General features: G+C 41.5%; 1 protein-coding gene across 2 annotated transcripts; it reads right to left on the reverse strand.

Moving 5' to 3' along the window:
* Positions 1 to 16,883: 16,883 nt before the first annotated feature.
* On the reverse strand, positions 16,884 to 25,227 carry LOC101414590 (zinc finger protein 418-like). 2 transcript variants are annotated; one of them, XR_011646441.1, is made up of 4 exons: positions 24,931 to 25,227; positions 23,315 to 23,441; positions 19,622 to 21,827; positions 16,884 to 19,380 (listed from the first exon to the last, which is right to left on the reverse strand). XR_011646441.1 is itself a non-coding variant. In XM_012522047.4 (3 exons), the coding sequence occupies exons 1-3, from the start codon at positions 24,961 to 24,963 to the stop codon at positions 19,753 to 19,755; spliced, it is 2,235 nt and encodes a 744-aa protein (XP_012377501.2). In that variant the 5' UTR covers positions 24,964 to 25,227; the 3' UTR covers positions 16,884 to 19,752. The 2 variants fall into 2 exon arrangements, 1 of the variants encoding a protein (XP_012377501.2); XM_012522047.4 differs by having other exon boundaries at positions 16,884 to 21,827.
* Positions 25,228 to 25,429: the final 202 nt, after the last annotated feature.

Raw genomic sequence — 25,429 nt, forward strand, 5'->3', positions numbered from 1 at the left:
AAACATAATCTAAATTTCTTTTCTGAATTAATAAATATCAAACTGCTACATCCTCTTATGAACCTTTGTATTTCTGCAGGGTCAGTTGTAACTTCTTCCCTTTCATTTCTGATTGTATTTATTTTCATCTTCTGTCTTCTTTTCTTTGTTAGTCTGGCTAGGGGGTTGTCAATTTGATTGATCTTCTCAAAAAACCAGCTTTTGGTTTTGTTGCTTTTTTTCTTTTTTTTTTTTATTGTTTTCAATTTCATTTATTTCTGCCCTGATTTTTTTTTTTTCCTTCTGCTTGCTTTGGGTTTGGTTTGCTGATCTTTTTCTAGTTTCTCCAGTTCAGTTAAATCTTTGAGTTTAGCTCTTTCTTCTTTTTTAATATAGGTATTTAGGGCTATAAATTTTCCTCAGAGTGCCTTTGCTGTATCCCATAAGTTTTGATAAGTCGTGTTCTCATTTTGTCTCAATATATTTACTGATTTCATTTGCAACTTCTTTGACCCACTGATTATTTAGGAATGTCTTGTTTAGCTTCCACACATTTGTGAATTTACCTTTTTCTTATTATTGATTTTTAAAATTTATCCCCCCCCCCCCTGCCCCCCTTGCCCTAGATAGTTTGCTCATCTGTCAGGTCACTATTTTTTTGTTTGCTAATCTTTTCCAGAAGGCACCTGAAACTGAAAGTGGGACCTCCCACATGAGAAGTGAGTGCCCAAAGGGCTGAACCACATCTGCTCCTTTATTGATTTCCAGTTTCATTCCATTATGACTGGAGGAGGTGCTTCGTATAACTTCAATATTTTTATATCTATTGGGAGCTGCATCGTGCCTCAACAGGCAGTCTATCCTGGAGAAAGATCTATGGGCACCTGAGAAGAATGTCTGTTTTTTATTTAAAGTCTATTTTGTCTGATAGTAGCCACCCCAGCTGTCATTTGATTATAACTTGTATGGAGTTTTTTTTACATCCTTTTACTTTCAACCTTTTTGTGTCTTTAAATCTAAGATGATTCATGTATAAACAACATATATTTGAGTCATGATCTTTATCTACTTTGCCAGACTTTACTTTTTGATTGCAGAGGTTAATCTATTTACACTTAAGGTAATTACTGATAAGGCAAGATTTACTTCTCAATTTTGCTAATTATTTTTTAAGTCCTATACCTTCTATGCCCCTCCTTTTTTCCAGTACTGCCTTCCTTTTTGTTTAGATGATCTTTAGTAAGCCATTTAAAATCACTTCTCACTTCCTAATGTGTAAATTTTTTAGGTACTTTCATCATAATTTCATTCACTTTTTCATAACCTCAATAACCTACATATATTCTGTTCCTTCACCCCTCCATCACTCCCTTTTATGTTGTTGTTGTCACAAATTGCATCTTTATACATTGTAAGCCCAGTAACAAGGATTTGTGCTTGTTTTTTTTTTAACACATTTTAATTTTAAGTCCAAAAATAAGTAAAAAACAGCATTACAAATGAAAAATGAAACCACATAGTTGCCAGTACTGGAGGTCTGTATTTCTTCATAGAGTTTCAAGTTCCTAATGTGATCTTAATATATTTGGAAATATAGTCATTGCAGGTGGAATTAAGATGAGGTCATAGTAGAGTAGATTAGGCCCATAATTCAATATGACTGGTGACATAAGAAGAAAGAAGAGATAGACACAGGAGGGAAGGTCATGTGGAGATGGAAGAGGCAGAGATTGGTGTACTTCATCTACAGGCCAAGGAATTCCAGGACTGCTGGCAAACACCAAAAGCTAGAACAGGCAAGTAAAGATTCTTCCCTACAGGATTTATATGAAACATGGCCTTGGTGACACCTGATTTCAGACATCTAGCCACCACAACTATAAGACAAGCTCCTGCTGTTTTAAGCCACACAGATTGTGGTATTTTGTTACAGCAGCCCTAGGAAACTAAGACATCCTATATCAGGAAATAGAGACTTTGGCCATTCATATTTATGCTTTAAAGAAATGTCTTATGTGGATGTGCCATCTTTTATTCAACCAGCCCTCTTTAGATAGGCATATGGTTGTTTATAGAATATAACTTTATAAATAATCTGCACAAGTAAGTACATATTCTTAGTGGTCATTTAAAGTGGAAAACTGTGTAACTTCCTTAAGCATTGGAAATTATCAGGCATGATTATGGTAACACTTTTTTGTTCCTCTACTCATTCCTCTGACTCCACTCAAACTTAGCATCCAACTTGGAAGTAGGGATTATCTTCACCCTCAGAATCCTGGGAAATTTCTCCCTCCTTTGTCTTTATAACTTCACTTTGTTCACTGGACATCAGGTGAGACCGACTTGACTCTCAACCATCTAGTATTAGCCAACCCCTTGTTGCTTTTCCAAAGGGCTTCCTTGGGGGCAGGGCAAGATGATATCTGAGCAAGTACACCATCATCATCTCTCCTGTAAAGGACCAGATGAGTGGCGATGGAATCATGCCAGAGTGGGCTGTTTCAGGAATCTACAAAGCAGGAGATGTCTGGACATCAATCTGGAGAGACTGAAACAAAATTAGTGCTTGCTCAAGGGAACTTAGCCAACAACAAGGCTATATAATAAGAACAAAGTGACAAAGAGAAGACTTAACATGCATACAAAAACAACTAATTAAACCCCAAGATGAAGAAGCTAACCAACTGAATAAACCCAACAAGATAAAATGATGACCAGACAGCAACAAAAAACTACAGACCATACCAATAATCAGGAAAACATGGTCCAATCCAATGAACAAACTAAAAACCAGGAAGAGGAGTGGAACATCAAACAACTAATTGAAGCTCTCAAAATGTGTATCATCGACCAATTTAATGAAGTGAAGGAAGAGATTAAGCATATTAAGAAAACACTTGGAGAGCATACAGAAGAAATTGTAATCATACACAAAAAGATAACAGATATGATGGGGATCAACAGCACAGTCCAAGAAATCAAAAATACACTCTCAGCAAAAAAAACAGCAGATTTGAAGAGGCAGAGGAAAGAATTAGTGATGTGGAAGACAGTACATCTGAAATCAAACAGATAGTAGAATTGATGGATAAAAAGATAGAACAACTCCAACAGGGCATTAGGGACCTGTATGACAACACAAAATGCACAAACATACACATTATAGGCATCCCAGAAGGAGAAGAGAAGGAAAAGGGGACAGAAGGGGTGTTGCAGGAAATAATGGCTGAAACCTTCCCAAACCTATTGAGGGAGATGCATGTACATGTCCAGGAAGCACAACACACATGAAACAGCATAAATCCCAACAGGCTTACCCCAAGACATATACTTGTCAAATTATCCAATGCACAAGACAAAGAGAAAATACTAAAAGCATCAAGAGAAAAGAGAACCATAACATACAAGGGAGGCTCCATAAGATAAAGTGCTGATTTCTCATCTAAAACCATGGAGGCAAGAAGGCACTGGTATGACATAGTCAAGGTACTAAAAGAAAAGAATTTCCAATCATGAATACTCTATCTAGCAAAGCTAGCATTAAAAAATGATGGAGAATTCAAAATATTCACAGATAAAGAGAAACTAAGAGAGTATGCCAAGAAAAACCTGCCCTTCAAGAAATATTAAAGGGAGTTCTGCAGGAGGAAAGAAAAAAACAGGAGAGACAGAGTTGGAGGAGAGTGTAAGAACAACTAAAACAAAAAGAGAAAAAACTCAAACAACATATGACAAACACAAATCCAAGGAAAATATGGCTAATATAATTTCTTGAGAGTAATAACACTGAATGTCAATGGATTAAACTCACCTGTCAAGAGACACAGATAAGGAAATATGACCCACCTATATGCTGTCTATAAGAAACACATCTTAGACCCAGGGATTCAAGGAGATTGAAAGTGAATGGCTGGAAAACAACCTTACAGGCAAACAATAATCAAAAAAGGTCAGGAGTAGCTATATTAATATCAGCCAAAATAGACTTTAAATGCAAAACAATTGTGAGAGATAAAGATGGACACTACATATTAGTGAAAGGGATAATCTTTCAAGAAGAAAGAATAATCATAAACACCTATGACCCTAACAAGATTGCTTCCAAACACATGAGGCAAACACTGGGGAAACTAAGGGAAGGAATAGATGCCTCTACAATTATAGTGGGGGACTTTAACACATCACTATGACCATTGGACAGAACATCTCAAAAGAGAATCAATAAAGAAACAAAGACTTTGAACAATATATTAGAGGACCTGGTCCTAATAGATATATATAGAACATTACACCCAAATACAGCAGGATATACATTCTTCTCAAGTGCACATGGATCATTCTCAATGACAGACCACATGCTGGGCCACAAAGAAAGTCTCAATGATTTCAGAAAGATTGAAATCATACAAAATAATTTCTCTGACCACAGTGGAATGAAGCTGGAAATCTGCAAGGTCCAGAGACCCAGATGTGGCACCAAGATATGCAAGTTAAACAACACACTCTTAGAAAAACAGTGGGTCAAGGAGGAAATCTCAACAGAAATCAATAACTACCTTGAAACTAATGAAAATGATAGCACAACATATCAAAACTTATGGGATGCAGCAAAAGCTGCACTGAGAAGGAAATTCATAGCCATAAATTCATACATCAAAGAAAGAGATAAAATTGAAGACCTAACTGCACAATTGGAGGAATTAGTTTAAAAAAACCAACAAATTAACCCCAAAGAAAGAAGAAAGAGAGAAATAACAAAGATCACAGCAGAACTAAATGACACAAAAAATAGGAAAGTGCTAGAAAAAATAAACAAAACAAAAAGCTGGTTGTTTGAGAAGATCAATAAAATTGACAAACCCTTAGCTAAACTAACAAAGGAAAAAAGATGCAACTACACAAAATGAGAAATGAGAAAGGGAATATTGCCATTGGCCCCACAGAAATAAAGACTATCATAAGAGGATACTTTGAAAAACTATATTCCAACAAGAAAGACAATTTAGAAGAAATGGACAAATTCCTAGAAACACATAAGCAGCCTACATTGATGAAAGAAGGAACCGATAATCTCAACAAACCAATCACCAGTAAAGAGATAGAATCAGTCATTTAAAACCTCCCAACTAAGAATACCCCTGGGCCAGATGGCTTCACAGGTGAATTCTACCAAACATTCTGGAAAGAACTAACACCAGTCTTGCTTAAACTCTTCCAAAAAATCAAAATAGAAGGAACATTGCCTAACCCATTTTATGATGCCAACATTGCCCTAATACCAAGGCCAAACAAAGACAACATAAGAAAGGAAAATTACAGACCAATCTCTCTAATGAACCTAGATGTGAAAATCCTCAACAAAATACTTGCTAATCACATTCAGAAACACATTAGATGAATTATACACCATGACCAAGTGGGTTTCATTCCTGGTATGCAAGGATAGTTCAACATAAGGAAATCAATTAATGTAATACACCAAGTAAACAGACTGAAGGGGAAAAAATCACATGACCATATCGATATATGCAGAAAAAGCATTTGACAAAATGCAGCACCCTTTCTTATACTGCAAAAGATAGGAATAGAAGGAAACTTTCTCAAAATGGTAAAGGGTATATATGAAAAACCCACAGCTGACATCATTTACAAAAGTAAAATCCTAAAATCTTTCCAAGATCAGGAACAAGACAAGGTTGCCCACTATCACTCCTTCTATTTAACATTGTGTTAGAAGTACTTGCTTGAGCACTGAGGCAAGAACCAGATATAAAAGGGATCCAAATAGGAGAGGAATAAGTCAATATTTCACTATTTGCAGATGACAACATCCTATACATAGAAGGCCCTGTGAAGTCTACAACAAAGCTTCTAGAATTTATAAATGAGTTCAGTAAAGTCGCAGATTATAAGATCAATGCACAGGAAAGCCAATTTGGCTCAACAAATAGCGCATCCACCTACCACATGGGAGGTCCAGGGTTCAAACCCAGGGCCTCCTGACCCATGTGATGAACTGGCCCACATGCAGTGCTGATGCACACAAGGAGTGCCGTGACATGCAGGGGTGTCCCCCATGTAGGGGAGCCCCATGTGCAAGGAGTGCACCCCATAAGGAGAGCTTCCCCTTGTGAAAAAAGTGCAGCCTGCCCAGGGTGGTGCCACACACACACAGAGCTGATGCAGCAAGATGATGCAACAGAAAGAGACACAGATTCCTGGTGCTGCTGACAAGAATACAAGCAGACACAGAAGAATACACAGTGAATAGACACAGAGAGCAGACAACTGGGGGGGTGGGGAGAGAAATTAAAAATCTTTTTTAAAAAAATCAATGCACAAAAATCAGTACCATTTCTGTACACCAATGATGAGCAACCTGAGGAGGAAATCAAGAAATAAATACCATTTACAATAGCAAACTTAAAAATCAAATATCTAGAAGTAAATTTAACTAAAGATGTAAAAGACTTATACACAGAAAACAACACAGCATTGTTCAAGAAAATCAAAGAAGACCTAAATAAATGGAAGAATATTCCCTGTTCATGGATAGGAAGACTAAATATTATTACAATGTCTATCCTACCAAAACTGATCTACAGATTCAATGCAATCCCAGTAAAAATCAACACAGCATTTTTTAATGAACTAGAAAAACTATGAAATTTATTTAGAAAGGAAAGAGGCCCTAAATAGCCAAAGACATATTGAAAAGGAAAAATGAAATTGGAGGGATCACACTTCCTGACTTCAAAACATATTACAAAGCCAGAGTAGTGAAAATGACATGGTATTGGGACAAGAATAGACACACTGACCAATTCAACAGAATTGAGAGTTCTGTTATAGATCCTTATAATATACAGTTATTTGATTTTGACAAGGCCACCAAGCCCACTCAACTGGGAGAGAATGGCCTCTTCAACAAACGGTGTCTAGAGAATTGTATATCCATATGCAAAAGAAGGAAAGAGTATTACCATCTCACATCTTATACAAAAATCAACTCAAGATGGATCAAAGACTTAAATATAAGAGCCAAGACCATAAAGACCTTGGAAAACAATGTAGGGAAGCATCTACAGGACCTTGTAATAGGAAATGGCTTCACGAACTTCACACCCAAAGCACATGCAGCAAAAGAATAGATAAATGGGATTTCCTCAAAATTAAAGCCTTTTGCACCTCAAGGGAATTTGTCAAGAAAGTGAAAAGAGAGCCTACCCAATGGGGGAAATATTTGGTAAGCATATATCTAATAGGAGACTTATATCCAGCATATATAAAGAACTCCTATATCTCAAAAATAAAAAGACAAACAATTCATTTTAAAAATGGGCAAGAGGTTTAAACAGACACTTCTCCAAAGAAGAAATACAAATGGCTAAAAAGCACATGAAAAAATGGTCGAAATCACTAGCTATTAGGGAAATGCAAATCAAAACTACAATGAGATACCACCATCTTACTCCCATAAGACTGGCAGCTATCAAAAAACAGAAGACTACAAGTACTGGAGAGATGTGGAGGAATGGGAACACTCATCCACTGCTGGTGGGAATGCAGAAGCATCCCACCATTCTGGAGGACAGTTTGGCAGTTTCTCAAAAAGGTAGCTATAGATTTGCCATATGACCCAGCAATTCCACTGCTGGGTATATACCCAGAAGAACTGAAAATAAGGACACAAACCAATATTGCATACCAATGTTCATAGCAGCATTATTCATTATTGCCAAAAGTTGGAATCAACCCAAATGCCCATCAACAGATGAATGGATAAATAAAATGTGTTATATACATACAATGGAATACTACTCAACTATGAAAAGGAATACAGTACAAACACATGTGATAACACGGATAAATCTTGAGGACCTTATGTTGAGTGAAACAAACCATGCATTGAAGGACAAATATTACATGACCTCTCTGATATGAAAGAAGCAAACCAAGCTGTCTCAGCAAGCTAGAGACTAGAAGATAGGCTTAAAGCAATTTGGAGGGAAGAGGAAGGTTGCAAGCTGATGCCTACCTAGGTGAAGTCTATGATAAGCTGGAGGTAAGTATTTGTACAGGGAAGGGATAAGGTGGGGACATAGGGATACCTTTGGGTGAGGCTTTGTGGGCTTGAGGGGGGCTAGGGTGAGTAGGATGGGTCAGATGGCCCAAGGAATTGGTGGGAGGGCTGGGGGGAACAGTTGAATATGGGAGACTGCCAGGTATATGGTTGAAACTATAATATTGAGAAAACTCTTTAGAAAGTATAATAAGGAAGGATTACATGTTTAAGGTGCTTAAGGGGGAACATCTGGTACAGGGGCAGGCTTCTAGAGAGTGAGTACTAATTTTGTCATAGTGTGTTATATCACTGGGTGGAGACACATACAATGAGTGTGAAGGTGTACCCACATCCTGGGGATGCCTGTTGTTCTCTGAGGGAATTGTGTCTCCTGAGAGAATAGGTGGCTCCCAATCAGTTAAGGCAGTCTAGTATGTCAAGCCCTCAGCATTGTTGCAAGTATCTGTAAATCTGGTCCCTCAAGTAGTGAAGATTGTCACTGTGAGCCCTGAGGGGAGGGGGAGAGAGGTATAGAACAGATGGAAGCAGGGCAACTGGGGGGGCAATGGAAGTGCTCCACAAGATCATGTAAGAATGGATATAGGACATGTTAACGTACATCAAAAGTGTATAAAAGTCTATAAGCTAAAATGTAAACCATAATGTAAAACATAAGGAAATTAAAAATTTAAAAATGTGTGCAGTCTAAAATATAAACCATAATGTAAACCAAAATGGAACCATGTTTGACAGCTATGTTTCAAAATTTGTACATCAGCTGCAGCAAATATAACATGAACATGTAAAAAGATCATTGCTGGAGAAAGGGGAAAAGGGTTTGATGTTGGATTATGGGAGTCCTCTATATTGTACATGTCAATTACTGTGATCTATAACTCTTTTAAAGAGAAAATTAAATATTAGAAAAAAAGAAAAGAAAGGATGTATACATGGAGGAAGAAACAAAAGTGCCTTGCCACTGTACATACACAGCAACACCTATTACAGTGATGAGAGGCAAAACATTAAAAACAAAGGTTTATATTTTTCATTTTTTAATACACCCCTTTATTTTTACTTTTAGTATTTCTAAATTAGTATGTATTCTATTTCTAAACTTTAAACCCATCACTATATTTCAATTTCCTATTCATTTAATTTGGCAATATATTAGGCTTCATTGTTGAAGTTTTTGACCACAGAGAGGTTCAACTATGGCAGGGGAGGAACAGTGGAGTGGGGTGTTATTGATGGGGGGGGGGAGGGCACATGAGTGGGGCAGAGTTCTCCAGGGCATATATAGGGGACATAAAAATGTTCTGATATATATTGGGTATTTTCATAGTAGTTACAGTTACAAACATCAACTGAGGGACTGCTGAATTCCTACCCAGGGGAGCTCTGTCACATTTCCCAATAGAACAGCAACAATCCCCCAAGTGCAATGGCAAAGACCAACAAGAAAGGATGGTCTAATGATGAGCCCTTGATACTGATGACTATGCTTATGAGCCTGTGTGCCTGAAATGTGAACTAGGCCTAGACCTGCAGGGTGCCTAAGAGTTACCTCCTGAGAGCCTCCATGTTGCTCAAATGTGGCCACTCTCTAATCCAAACTCAGCATGTAAATGCATTACCTACCCCCAAGCATGGGACATGACTCCCAGGGATAAGCCTCCCTGGTGCTGAGGGAGTCATACCAATCACTAACTAGTGATGCAACTAGAGAGACCTTGAATGAAAGGGTCAACTCAGACCAGCAAAATATCTCAGCCTACATGTAGGATCATGTGTTAAAAATTGCTTTTTGACTTTCAATAAAAGGGGGAAATGGCAAAGATAAATGAGTTAAGATGGCTGAGTCTTCCAAAAAGGGTTGGGAGGTCATCAGAGGGATAGCACTTATGCACGCCTCAGAAGGACCACAGAAAAGGCCAAAGTAGATACAACCCTAGGTACTGTTCTCCTGAAGGCTACAGAGACCCAAAGGGTATATAGTCATGGCAGATGGATTTGGAGTTCTGTGCCATGTCAGAGGGCCCTACTTTGGAATTTGTGCTCTTGAGTGTGATGGAGCTGGACTCAGATGTGACCTTTCTATACATGTCTCTTCTGTCAATTTTACTGAATCTGTGGTTGGTGCTAGGGATGGTGTATACTCAGGGGACTTGAGTTTCTGGAATGCCCATGTGCTGGCTGGGCCCTGAGCCTCTGGTTCATTGGACTTACTCAGGTCAGCTAATAGGGAGGTGGAGATGGTGAACCACCACACCAGGGAATATAGAGTACCTACAGGGAAGCAGATTTGGCTCAATGGATAGAGCATCTGCCTACCACATGGGAGGTCCAGGGTTCAAACCCAGGGCCTCCTGACCCATGTGATGAGCTGGCCCACACATAATGCTGATGTGTGCAAGGAGTGCTGTGCCACACAGGGGTGTCCCCTGTGTTAGGGGAGCCCCACATGCAAGGAGTGCACCCCATGAGGAGAGCCGCCCAGTGTGAAAAGTGCAGCCTGCCCAGGAGTGGTGCTGCACACACAGAGAGCAGATGCAGAGAGATGATGCAACAAAAAGATTCCCAGTGCCACTGACAAGAATACAAGCAGACAGAGAAGAACACACAGCAAATGGACACAGAGAGCAGACAACTGGGGGGTGGGGAAGGGGAAGGAGGGGAAGGGGAAACAAATAAAAAATAAACCTGTAAAAAAAAAAAAAAAGGCTCCTACAACTGCAAGCAGAAGAATTGCATCCATCATCCATGTGGAATCTAAGCCCCCTCTTGATATAGAGGTGGAGTGGACATCACAATCCCAGGGTCCACAGAATGGAGGAATAAAATATGGATTAGAGAGGACTTACTGATATTCTCCTATAAAACTATTGTGACTAGTAGAAATTATAGCATTGAGGTGGAGAAAGTGGCCACAGTAGTTGCTGAGGGCAGGAAGAGAGAAGAAGAGACATGATGTGGGGGCATTTTGGGGACTTTGAGTTGTCCTACATGATATTGCAGGGTCAGATGCTGGACTTTATATATCCTTCCACAATCCACTGAATGTACGGGGGGTAGAGTGGAAACTACAGGGTAAATTATTTATCCATGTGGTGCATCAGTGCTCCAAAATGTGTTCGCCCAGTGTGATGAGTGTGCCACAATGATGGGGGAGGTTGTTGGTGTGGGAGGGGGGGGTGGGAGGGATACAGGAACTTTTTATGTTTTTTAATGTAACATTTTTGTGATGTATATATCTTCAAAAAATACAATTTACAGAAATGATGGGGTGGGGGTGGGGAATGGGTTATATGGGAACCTCTTATGTTTTTTAATGTAACATTCTTTATAATCTATTAACTTTAATTTTAAATAATAAAAAAACACAAAACAAAAAGAAAGGGATTCCTCAGACATTGGCAGCTTTTAGATTGAAACATTTCCTCAATAATTCTGGATGTAAATTTGTTGCAGTAGTTTAATACTATTAAGTGATTGTGTCAGTGGGGCATTTACTTAATCAAGTAAACCTTTGAATCCAGTATAATCTCATATGCCCAGAGGAAAAGACCACTTTATAAACATAATCCAGTATCTTTTTGGAATTCATCAATAATATTAAACTGCTACAAGACCGAAGCCACATGCACCATCTTGATCCTGATGAGCTCCTTTGTCTCCTTTTACTATCTCGCTTTCATTTTTACTTTCTGTGTTTCTCTTAAAAATCCAGACCAGGGGCTGGTGATCTCCTCTCTGCTTATGGATTTGTTTCTCAACATTCAGCTCCTTTGTTCCCATCAGAAGTGGCACCCAAGCCTCACAGTTCTGCTTTTCAAGTTGGGAAAGAAAAACTATACTTTTTCTAAACTTCCTATGCACCCAAAAGTCTCCTATTCTCTCCAGGGAAATCAACTGTACTTTCCTAATTTCTGGTTGACTCTTAAGTGCCAGGTACTCTATGAAAAGTCTACGATTCCATGTATTTAATAGAATCCTGATCACCACTGTTGATTTTGTATTGAAGCTGTAAAATGTTTCATTAATAATTACATAGAGATTATCTAAATTTTGTTGTTCAATGGATGTTCAGGGTTTTTAAAAATACTAAAATGAAACATAATGAAAGAAAATTACCAAGTTTGAGGATATACAAGAAAATCACTGTGGTGTTGGCTGTCATGGAGATCCCAAAATGTTCCTGGAGTTCATTTGGCTTCCCCAGGGCCCATCTCCTGCACTATGGGCAATTTCCCCGGCACAGCAGAGGCAGTGTAGGATCTTCAGATCCTGGCTACTGGACAACAGGTGTCTTCCTCAGCATCTAGATCCTGCAGTGCACAGAATTTCTCCACTCCTGGTGCACAGAGGTAGCTTCTGCAATACTTAATTCATGGAGTGCACAGAGGTCAGCAGCACCCAGCAGCCAGATTTCCTTCAGCACTCTCCTTCAGGTTTTGTAGCAGAGTGCCTTAATTGTGTCCCTGTGAGCAGCTTTCCCTGTCAACCTACAGTGAAAACTTCTGGCATGATCCAGAGATTTCTTGCACATTTTTCCATCATAGCACGTAACTTCTTTGACATTTAGGCAGCCAAGGCCATGTCCTCCCCAGGAAGGTCTGGATCTCAAGTGGTCTACTTAGTCGTGGGACTGGTGGCTATTTTACATAATGTTATATTATGTTATACTGTATTTCAGGGACAGTGTTTGAATGGGGACTTGAGGTTATCTCTGGAAACACCTGTGAAGTGAGAAAACTACAGAAATTGTTGATAGATGAAGGTATCCATTGAGAATGACAACTAAAAAAGAAAACTGTGAAGACTGAGAAAAGATGTCTCCATAGGAGATAGGGAACAATGAATTCTAAGATGTGAGGGAACTGAGTACATGGCTATGCTAGAATCTTGACTACCATTAAAGTCTTGTTTCTATAGTGTGAACTCTTTTCAGGAGAACTATGAGGAAAAACAAACTTGGAGGGAAAGAAAGAAAAAGGGGCAAGTTACAAAGAGTAGACAGAAATTAAAACACTATATTGACTTCTCTTTATATCCATTTTCTTCCCTGGGCAAGAATAACCTTCAGGTGAGGCTACAGGCACTCCCTACACCTTTGGTTTACTTGCTCTATCAGAGACCCTGGTCATCAGGCACAGCTTTGGGGTCTTAAGAATTCTGCACACCCTCATTGTGCATAACTATATTTTTGGAATATTCATGTATACAACTTTAGAAGGAACCTATCTTCTTTAGTTGGCTACAGTCTCACCCACTCCATATTAATCTCACTTCATGCTTCTGTGCCAATGTATAGCCAAAGAAACCTCCCTGCCAGAGTCTAGTCTTCAGGGCCCATGGAACATTGGCAGGTCCTGGGAACAGCTTCTCTTTCAACAATGCTGGAAAAATGGGACATACGCTAGAAACAGGGGCCTAATCTATGCTGCTCCCAGATGCATTGGACATTTTCACTACTGTTCCTGCTTCACAGTGATCTCCAGATCCTCAAATAGTCTTAGTATGTGGACAAGAGTAGACCCACAAAATCCTTCAGACTTTCCCGAGAGCTTGAGTAGTAAAGCCAATGTGGCTAAAACTGGATTAAGAAGCTGTTCTTTGCCATATTTCTGTTCTGAGGTGTAAAAAGTTAATGGTCCCAAATATGTGTGCACTGCTTGTTAATTGCTCAGTTCTTTTCAGTTGTTTTCCATAGGTGAACTGGATGTGTTTCATGTCTGTCACACACCGTTGGTTTTTGGATATGGTGTACGCATGTGTGGCTCTGGGTTGTATTGAAGGATATCAGCACTTCACACCTGTCACACTGTGATCCCTGAAGTTTATGTGTGTTTGTGGTCCCTACATTGTCCTGAGGTGGGTCAGTTTCACACACCAGTCACACATGATCCCCCAGGTATCTGTGTCTATCTCTAGGTTGTGATGCAGTATCATCCCACACCTGTCACATACAATACCTGAAATGTTAGTTTTCTGGCTGTTCCACAGCATGCTAGCAAAACAGTCACACCGTTTCCAGATTTCACTATCACACATCTATCCACAGTATATAGGAAATATGGCAGAAGGGCAGGCAGTTAAACACCATCAGAGACATACCAAAAGCCAAATCTAGAATGTGGCAAATTATAATGGACAAATGATCTAGCAATTTCAAAAGGTAAATAATCAGAATTTAAAAGATGAACAATAAAGGAAAGATGGCAGATTAGAGACACAGGACTCACTTCTCTCCCAGAAAAATAGCCACTAAACAAAAAGAAAAGGCCTGGGCAAAAAACGTTCTAGGGGTTAGAATACAAGGGAAAGGCTAGACACCACCCAGGAGAGGAAAAGAATCTTGACAGAAAGACTGTGAGTAGATGTTGCAGCTGCAGCTGCCAACACCCTTCCCCTCACCCTCTGAGCAGATACTTCTGAATTCTCTGGCCTCTGGCCAGTGGTTACAGACAGAGGCGGCCACAGGGATGCACCTCTAGGACAGGAGATGTGGCCTTAGGATGATTCTGCATTTGACTAATAAATTTGGTCTGCTGTATCCCACAAGCATTTTCAGGCCAGGTGGGGGTGCACCACTGTTTGCTTCAGAGTTGGCATGGGACTAAAGAGATCTGACCCTCTCAATCACCCTCCCTACTGACCAGGCCTGGTTGTTGAGGACACTGGGAAAAGGGAGGAGGTTACTAGCAAAGGTTAGAGAACAGCCTCTGAGAAAGTTTTAACTGCAAGGCTCAGGTTTTGAACTGAGAGGGCTATAAAAGGCCATCACCTGCTGGTGGATCAAGGGAGTGCAGGCGAGGAAAATAAAGGTAAATAAAAGGTTTTTTCAGGCCTTTACAGCTTCTCCAAGGCCCTTGGAAGCAAGTTTGTAACCCATGGCAAACTTGGGTCCGTGGCAACTAACAGTGACAATACTAAAGACCTAGAACAGGTTGAACCAAGAAACAAAGAATGACAGTAACATATAGACTCCCACAACTAAATCCCTATGGGAGAGGAACTGAGCATCAGTGTAAACCCACCATCATAAACAGATGCCTAGACATTAGCAAAAATTACAAACCATACTAAGAAATGGGAGAAGTGGCCCAAGAAAAGGAACACATCAAAATCCCAGATGAGACACAAAATTTGAGACAACTAATCAAGGTTCACACAAATCTCCAAAAGCAAATCAATGGTTGGAAGATAATATGGCTAGAGACATAAAGGACATCGAGAAGTCTCTGGGCAAGCACAAAGAAGAATCTGAAAACCTGAATAGAAAAATAATTGAGCTTATGGGAATAAAAGTCAAAATAGGTGATATCAAAAGCACATTAAAGGCATAAAACAGGCTTGAAATTATAAACGAATAAGTGATGAAGACGACAAAACAACTGTAACTGAGAGAACAGAGAAAGAAAAGAATGGAAAAAATTAAGCAGAGTTTAGGGATTTGAATGATAACATGAAGCAAAACAACATACATGTCACAAGAGTTCCACAAGAAGAGAAGGGAAAAGGGGCAAAAAGGGTATTTGAAGAAATAGTGGCTGAAAATTTCCCAACTCTGATAAAAGAAATGAATTTACATATCCAAGAAGCACAGTGTACCCTAATCAGAATAAATCCATATAGACCTACTCCAAGACACATACTATTCAGATTGTCAAACATCAAAGTTTTTAAGAGGTAAATAGTACATACAGGGAAGCAGACTTGGCCCAGTGATTAGGGCGTCCGTCTACCACATGGGAGGTCCACGGTTCAAACCCTGGGCCTCCTTGACCCGTGTGGAGCTGGCCCACGTGCAGTGCTGATGCGTGCAAGGAGTGCCATGCCACGCAGGGGTGTCCCCGCTCAGGGGAGGCCTATGTGCAAGGAGTGCACCCCGTAAGGAGAGCTGCCCAGCGCGAAAGAAAGTGCAGCCTGCTCAAGAATGGTGCCGCACACATGGAGAGCTGACACAACAAGATGACGCAACAAAAAGAAACACAGATTCCCGTGCCGCTGACAACAGAAGCGGACAAAGAACAGACAGCAAACAGACACAGACAACTGGGGTGGGGGAGAAGGGGGGAGAAATAAATCTTTAAAAAACATAGTACATACAAGATAATGGACTTAAAACACACACCTACTAAAAGCTACAAGGATACATTTTTATCCTGCTTTCAATCAAATTGCCTTAAAAAAAATTCTTTTAGACAATTGATGAAATTGAGCACCAATATATAAAATATTTTTATTTTGTGTGATAAGGCTATTGAACTTAAGGAGTTCTAACACTTAGGAATGCATTCTGAAGAGATTATGCATTAAGTGACAAATGAGATTGTAGCATGTAAGGAGACAGACAATACAGGATCTGCCAGAAAATGATCAGTGATGATATAATATCAGAGAATATGTGGTTTCACGATACTTTCTATTTCATGTTTGGGTATATTTGAAAATAGCCATTAAAAAAGGCAGAGTATGTCCATGTATCAGTACTTTTGTACATAGAGTAGGATGAATTTAAAAGGGCAGAGAAAACTTTTGGATTCAGGGGCATAAGCATATATTGAAGTATCAAAAATGTACATTTTAAATATGTGCAGTTTAAGTCAATTAACCTTCATTAAACTGTTTAAAAAAGAAAATGTCAAAACTTTAACTTCCTCATTTTGCTACATTTACTAATTATCTTCTTGGGGTTATGTGCCACTACTACAACAGTATGGTGGAAAGAGAATATAATGGTGTGCTACTGGCATTTCTCCATGCTCAGTGACATCATGCTGGCAACCTGAAATTGGTGATGGTGAAAAGATTTGCACCAGGGATACTGGCAAACACTAAACCATGACTTTATTATTTTACGTACAAACTTAGGAAAGTGGTGAACATATTAATGGAGTTTAAACAAATTGTACAATATATATATATATAGCCATTGCATTTTGCACAGGAAATGAGAAAAAAAACACCGAGATACTTGTTAATGAATAGGAAGGTAGTCAAAATTCATTAAAGAAGAATATAGGCAAAGTATTAACAGATATTTTACCAAAGATATATGTTTGGCAAATAAAAAGATGAAAAAAAATGTTCAATCTCATGAATCCTCGGAGGATGCAATTAAAACCATAGTGAGATATCACTACACATACTGCTGGTGGGGATGTAAAAGGGAACAACCAATTTAGATCACAGTTTGGCAGGTTCTTAAAAAGTTAAATAATCACTTACCCTGTGACTCAGGCACTGTACTGAGTTGTTAACACAAGAGAAATGAGACATAAGCCCATTTAAAGAATTGTTCACAAATGCTCATTCATAGCTGCTTTGATTGCCATAATCAAAATCTATAAACAACCCAAATTTTCATAAACAGATGAATGGATAAACAAAGAGTGGTATATATCCATACAGCAGAATATTAGCCATTAAAAACAATGAACTACTCAAAATATCACTGATTAATCTTCAAATAATTATGCAGCATGAGGAAAACCAGAGGGAAAAAAAAGGTTAACCTTTTATGATACCACTATTACAAAATTCTAAAAAAGGCACACTAATCCATTGTAAATGAAGGTAAATCAATGGTTGCCTGGAAGGCTGGGGAAAACAGGGAGAGAGATTATAAAAGGGCACAAGGTAAATTAGAGTGAACAATATATGTTCATTTCCAGGCCTAGGATGATGGTTTCATGGGTTAATACATGTCAAAATATAACAAATGTATACTTTAGGTGTAATTGATGGCATACCAATTATACCCTAATAAAGCTTTAAAAAGGTTCAAAATATCTAGATCTACTTTGTTTGGAAAATCAGGTTTGGCAACCCCAGGGGACTCCACTCTCTCTCTATTCATGCCCTGGGAGAAGCCTTGCCTCAGTGGCAGCAAATATTAGCAAGCAATGAAGACTGCTTCCACCTGAGTCAGTAGGAATGCTGGCTGGGTATGATGGTTAGGCTATTGTGTCAACTCGGACAGGTAATTGTGCCCAGTTGTTTGGTCAAGGAAGCACAGGGCTAACTGTAACACAAGGGCATTTATGGATTTTAGTCAGAATTGATTTTACTGCAGTGGTAACTCATAGATAGCTTATTACAGTTACATCAATCAGGGAAATTGCCATCAGCAATGAGTGTTTTATCCAGTCGAATGCCTTAAAAGAGGAAGTGATTCCAGCATTTAGAGAATTTCCCAGCTCATCTTTGGATAGCCAACATATCCCAGAACTCATCAAGAACCTTCACTGGACTTTCATTGCAGCCCCTGGTTGCAGCCTGCCTGCAGAACCTGGACTTGTGCATCCCCACAGTCATGAGACTCTTACAAAATCACATACTATTGACAGTATCTCCTTTTGAATCTGTCTCCCTAGAGAACCCTAATTCACTGGGTTACAAAAGCCACATCTCGGGACTACAGGTTCTCTCTCTATCCTTGCTTTCCTGCCTGGACAGCAATAGTCTAGAGGTGAAAAGCCCAGAGAGGCTATAACAACGTATAAAACCTTTTAAGTAATTTTCTCTTAACAATGACCTCATCAACAGAAGACCCACTGATCTGTGAGAGCAGTAAATACACTGATCCTATACAGTTATAGTCCTGGAACATTGTCAATGTGCTTATAGAAGAGACACATTTCATCTAATTTGCTGCAGTCTCCACTTGTTATTTATCCTGTGTTTCTGTACCAATTATCATTACCCTTAGCCCTTGTAATCTTACCACCAGTGCCTGGGTCTACTATTCTCAGCCATCAGAGCATGTGGCTCCTTTGCAGGACCTAGGGAAGAGATTTCCCTCAATAGTGCTCGGTATGACATCCTTTATAAATAAGGAAAGTACTTCCCCAAGAAGTTCTGGATGTTTCACAACCATCCCCTCCTCACAGTGAACTGAGCCCCCAAAAATCCTGGTAATAAGCCTACAAATCAGGGCCACAGAACCCTTCAATCTTTCCTATGAAGCCTTGGGCATCAGGCATTTTGTTATCGTACTACTTCCTCTGCAGCACACAAAGTTTGAGATTCCCAAAAACACTCTGCACCCCTTTATGCTAGGAGAGCCCAATTCTGTTTTCAAACAACCCCATAGAATGACTAGAATCCCCATGATTAAAGGTGACATAAAATATAAGGCCTTTATTATTGCACGAACCAGCGCAATGAGGCAGGCAGTTCTGGCAGCTGTGATATGGAGGCTGGCATAGTCCATCACAAGCATCATGTGGAACCAACAACATCCTTGAAAAAGATCATCTTTTTGTGCAAGCTGAGAGCAAAACTCACACTGGGTCCCCTGGGATACACTGAGTCAGGTCCATGCCCTAATGAGTCAGAGAGAAGGGAATGAAGACTCAGTAAGGCTCAGGCTACTCATGATTTCCACCAGTGAATGGGAAAGCAGTCTGCTTTCCTAAGCAGGCTGGGGTGATAACGGATGCACACTGTGCAAACCTACTAAGTGATAAAGATAAAATACCTTCCACAGAAACTGGCAGTGATGTAAATTTGGCAAGGGCTCTGGGCAAGTTAGTGCAATGCAGCTCCTTAAAGCTTCCCAATTACCTGGTACTTTGCGGAGAATATTCCCACTGTAGATATGAGGACAGATGAGATTCAAAACAGGGAGGTTTCTCACAAAGGCTTTCCTCCAACACCATTGTTCTGAACAAGGAAATAACACATTCCCTGCACATCTAAGTCTTTTCTCCAGTGTGAACTCTCTGGTGTTGAATGAGGCGAGATCTTCGGCTAAAGGATTTCCCACATTCACCACACTCATAAGGCTTTACTCCAGTGTGAACCCTCTGATGATTTACAAAGGTATACATTTGGCGAAAGGATTTTCCACATTCACCGCAATCGTAAGGCCTTTCTCCAGTGTGAACTCTCCGGTGTTGAGTGAGGTCAGCTTTGCGGCTAAAGCCTTTTCCACATTCATTGCACTCATGAGGCTTCTCTCCAGTGTGAACTCTCCGGTGTTGAATGAAGGCAGAACGTTGGCGAAAGGATTTCCCACATTCAACACACTCAAAAGGCCTTTCGCCAGTGTGAACTCTCCCATGTTGAATGAGGCTGGCTTTGCGGTTAAAGGCTTTCCCACATTCAGTGCACTCATAAGGCTTTTCTCCAGTGTGAACTCTCTGGTGTTGAATGAGGCGAGCCTTTTGGCTAAAGGATTTCCCACATTCACCACACTCATAAGGCTTTACTCCAGTGTGAACCCTCTGATGATTTATGAAGGTATACATTTGGCGAAAGGATTTTCCACATTCACCGCAATCATAAGGCCTTTCTCCAGTGTGAATTCTCCGGTGTTGAGTGAGTTCAGATTTGCGGATAAAGCCTTTTCCACATTCAGTGCACTCATAAGGCCTCTCTCCAGTGTGAACTCTCCGGTGTTGAATGAGGGCAGAATTTAGGCTAAAGGATTTCCCACATTCAGCACACTCAAAAGGCTTCTCACCAGTGTGAACTCTCCCATGTTGAATGAGATTGGCTTTGCGATTAAAGGATTTCCCACATTCAGTGCACTCATAAGGCTTTTCTCCAGTGTGAACTGTCCGGTGTTGAATGAGGCGAGAGCTTTGGCTAAAGCATTTCCCACATTCACCACATTCATAAGGCTTTACTCCAGTGTGTACCCTCTGATGATTTATGAGCCTATACATTTGGCGAAAGGATTTTCCACATTCACCGCAATCATAAGACCTTTCTCCAGTGTGAATTCTCCGGTGTTGAGTGAGGTCAGATTTGCAGTATAAGGATTTCTCACATTTGCTGCACTTATAAGGCATTTCTCCAGTGTGAACTCTCTGGTGGTGAATGAGACCAGAGGACTGACTAAAGGATTTTCCACATGCAGTACACTCATAAGGCCTTTCTCCAGTGTGAACTCTCATGTGTTGAACGAGGTTGGATTTGCGGCCAAAAGATTTCCCACATTCACTACAATTATAAGGCCTTTCTCCAGTGTGAACTCTCCGATGATGAATGAGGCCTGAACTTTGGCTAAAGGATTTCCCACATTTGCCACACTTATAAGGCCTTGCTCCAGTGTGAACTCTCTGATGTTGAATGAGCCTGGAGTTATGAGTAAAGAATTTTCCACACTCTCTGCATTCAAAAGGTTTTTCTTCAGTGTGGACTTTCTCGTGTTGAATGAGGTTACACCTTCTCGTACAGGCTTTCCCACATTTGCTGCACCCATAAGACTTTTCTCCCCTGTGTACTCTCTGGTGCTGAACAAATGAGGCCTCACAAGGTAAATCTTTTCCACACTGGCTATACAGATAAAGCCCTCTTGTGACAACTCTCTGGTGGTGAACTAGAGTATGTTTGTGGTTGAAGGCATGTTTGCATCCTCCCCTGTTCTCCCCAGTGTGAGTGGCCTGTTGCTGGAGAAGACCCAAGCTGATCAGGAAGTCCTTCCCAACCTCTCCACAGGTAAATGACTTCCCTGACACATGGAATTTGTAGCTCTTCACAAAAGAGGCTCTGGCCAGTTTGCTTATGAAGGTGTTCTCTCTGTTGTGCTGATTCTGGAGGTGTTTAAGGTTACCAAACAAACAAAAACATTTCCCACATTCCCTACATGTGTACTTTTTCTGCCTGCAATGCTTTCCCTGGTACTTAAAGAGATCACACATCTCATATGTGTTATTCTTCTGCAGAGATGGAACTGCCTTGGGAGTCCTGACAAATGATACACCTTTTACATAAACATTCTGTGCAGATGATGCCTCCTCATCCTCCTCTCCATGCCAATTACCTGAAAGCAAAGAAGTGATGGTGACATACATGTTGACTTTACTGACAAATATGTGTTTTAAACAACATGGGTGAGCCAATGAGACTATTATCAGGACAAGGAAATTGGGGTCAGGTTGGGGAAGTGGCTGCTCTGCACAATGGCACCTAAGGTCACAGAATGATGGAGGCCTCACCAGGCATGGACTCAAGGAGAGGGTGTGGCTTACAGAGAGGTATGGACTACAACTTGCTTTTCTGCCAATGACTTTCAGCAGGACCTTTCTACTAGTGAAACATGAGGCTGTGCAGAAACTTGTTTCCAGGTCCAAAAGTTCCATTAGTGAGTACATGACGTGAAATATGAACATGGGTAATATTGTATATATAAGACTATTTTTCTTTAAAACTGAACAAATGTATGTTAATGTTACAAGCTGTTAATATCAGACCAAAAAAAACACACTATGCTAAGTGAAAGAAATTAGACACAAAGTACTAAATATTATATGATTCCATTATGTAAAATGTAAATATAAGTCAATTTATAAAGATAAAATTAAATTAGTGATTACATAGGGCTGGGGAAGGATAGAGGGATTGAGAAGTAACTACTAAGGAGTGCGGAGTTTTCCTTTTCGGAGTAATGAAATTGTTCTAAAATTTTTTGTAGTGATGAACGAACAACATTGTGATTATACTAAAAGCCATTGATTATACACTTTTAATAAATGATATGGTATGTGAATATATATCACTAAAACTGCTTTTTAAAAAAAGAATACATGGTATTCAAGGATAATTAAAGATAATGTGCACACCTCATGGTACAACCCCTGTCAGCCAATGCTGTCAATAGGACGGGTTCCTGGTATGGTTTGAACACAGTCCTGAGGTTGCACCCTCTGCACCTGGTTATCACCAGGGCCAGGGCCATACTGAGCCCATTTTGCTGTGGCTAGAGTCAAGCCCATTCTGTGAACCACCCAGGACTCTCTTCCATAACCCCAAATGAGCAACTACATGAGACGTGGATGATAAAAGTCATAAGGAAAAGACAGGACAGGTGACTAGCCAGCATTGGATGAGAACAACCCAGCACTTAACAGACCACTGGAATGACATCTAAATATTACCAAAAAAACTTCAGCTGAGTGTCTTCCACAAAAAGCCCCTGGTCCATGTAAGTAGAACCATGTCAATGAATACAACTTCTAATAAGGAAAGCACAACTAAAAGTCAGGTAGAAGGAGGAAGCAAAACCTGGGGCACAGAGGTGCTGTGGCCAGAGTTACCCGGCCACGGAGAGGGAAGCAAAGTGGAAACCATTAGGCTGAATGTGAGAAGAGAACAGAGAGCAGTGCATTCAGCCCAGTGCTAGCAATGACAGTGCTTCTTCCACAGAAGCAGAGGAAGCCCACAGTTGTGATATGAGGACAGAACTATCCTAGGGAAGAGGGCAACAGCAGAGACTAGCATGGGACACTGGCGTGGATGTGAAGGCCTTACCCAATGAGGCCACGAGTGCAAAGTTCTCCAGCATCACATCGCAGTACAGGCATCTCTGAGCTTCATTAAGGAGACCCCACTCCTCCCAGGAGAAGTACACAGCCACGTGCTCGAAGGTCACACTGCCCTGCCATGAGGGGAACAGATGAAACCAAAATCAGCCTCTCTCTCTAGGACCCACACTCCATCACCCAACACTTCTGTCCGAGGCCCAGGCTCTTCCCAAGTTTCCTAATGCAGAGGAGATACCAGACCCTGGCCCCCTTTGTGCCACTCTCCCTTCATGGTTTCATTCCGTCATGATACTCAGCCATGGTACTCAACAAAAGGCAGGTGCGCAGAGATGTGATCTAAACTCAACACTGGCAAGTGGAGCCTCATCAACTCCTGGAATACAATTCCACCGGGATCCTCCACATTGTGCCATCCAAACACAACCGAACATGGGCTTACCCTTCACCCTTAAATCCCTAATATCAGGATCCTGGTATCATCAGTTCAGGTTCTGTCCCCACACGCACATTATTCTTTAGGCAGCACCTCTTGTTATCTCTGTATCCTAAAGAGGCTAACCCACATCCAGTACCATCTCTCTGCCCCAAATTCTAGGCATCTTCCTGGCCTCCCCACATTATTCATCATATGGCATCAGGAGAATGCTTGTCACAGTCAAGCAGAACCAGTAACACCCCAGACCTCCAATGGTCCCCCAATGCCATGGGCAGCCCTGAATTCTGCTATGACAGCCTCCCTGCCTGCCTGTTCCCTGTTTCAACCTCAGCCTCCCAGATTCATGGCTCTCTTGTACTGGTTGCCCCTTCAGCAGTCATCACCTTCCTCTTTCCACCTAACCCTCCTTCAAGGTCCAGCCTCCTTCACAGCCTGGCCCCATCCAACTTGCCCCAGGCCCAGTGACTCTTCCAGATGACCACAGTAGTCCCTGACCTTATGCACCAGCCTGAATGAAACACCCTAAGCACCACCAGGGGTCACTATAAAATTCTGTGAGGCTGAGAGTGTTAACAAGGACCATCCCGGCTTCAGGGTCACATTGCTCTATTATTCCTATGCTTCTGTATCCACTGCATGTCTACCCATCCTGTGGGTATCTTGGTCACCTGCCAGACTACCCTCTCCCTGACCTTCTCCCTTCATGACCAATTATCCCTCTTACCTGAATTTGTGATAACCAACATCCTCAACCAGGATGTGCCTTAATGTTCTCAATTCCCTCTACAGTCCGTTCTTCCCTGGAACAGACTTCGGGGAACTTTTAAAACTTAACTTCATTCACAACCCTCGATGGTGCCTAGGGTCCTGAGAATGAAGGTACAACTCCTCGGTCGCCACTCCAAGCGCGACTCCTGACACGGTCTGCTCCCAGCAGACACAGGGCGGACTCCAGCTCTCCTGAAAGCTCGCAGCGCAGCCGCGCCTCCAGGACCTCACCCACTCCCTCATCTCACCACAGCGCAGGTAAGAAGCAACGACCCCGCCCCGGGCGCCTCGCTGTCGAGGGCGCGGCAGCCCGGGCCGTCATTCGGGAGCCAGGCGCCCCCCGGCGGTGCTTCGGGGGGCTCGGAGGAGGGGGGAGGGCCCAGGGGACTCGCGCTAACCTGGGCCGGGGCTGTGGACGCGGCGGCCGCCATTGCTGCGGGCTGCCCAGCGCGGGCTCCGGCGTCCCCGACCTGGCCCGAGGCGGGGTCCCCGACGCGGCGCCGCCCGGCTCCTCTCGCGCCTTCTCGGTTCTGGAACCTTCTCCGTCCAGCACTCCTAGGACCAAACCAAAGGAACCACGCAGAGAGTACAAGCCACCCCCCGCAGAGAAGCACGCCGGAAGTCCCGCCACGCCACGCTGCGCTCGTCTGGAAGCGTCCCTTCCGGCCAGCGCTCCACCTCTGGTAAGGGGCATTCTGGGAGTTGTAGTTCTTAGCGGTCTCTGGTGGCCCAGAGGGCCTCCACGCTGCCCCAGCTCCTGAGAAAATGTAAGTTGACCCCAGGGGCTCTGAGCAAGGCCTGCACCAGCCCCAGCTGGACAAGAGAGCCTCCGCTTCCTCGTAAAGACACCACAGGCAGGCTCCACAACACTGACTGTGCTCCTGGGGATCAGTCTAC

The sequence above is a fragment of the Dasypus novemcinctus genome, chromosome 18 (genome assembly GCF_030445035.2).
Source record: "Dasypus novemcinctus isolate mDasNov1 chromosome 18, mDasNov1.1.hap2, whole genome shotgun sequence".
In the NCBI taxonomy this organism is placed as follows: domain Eukaryota; kingdom Metazoa; phylum Chordata; class Mammalia; order Cingulata; family Dasypodidae; genus Dasypus; species Dasypus novemcinctus.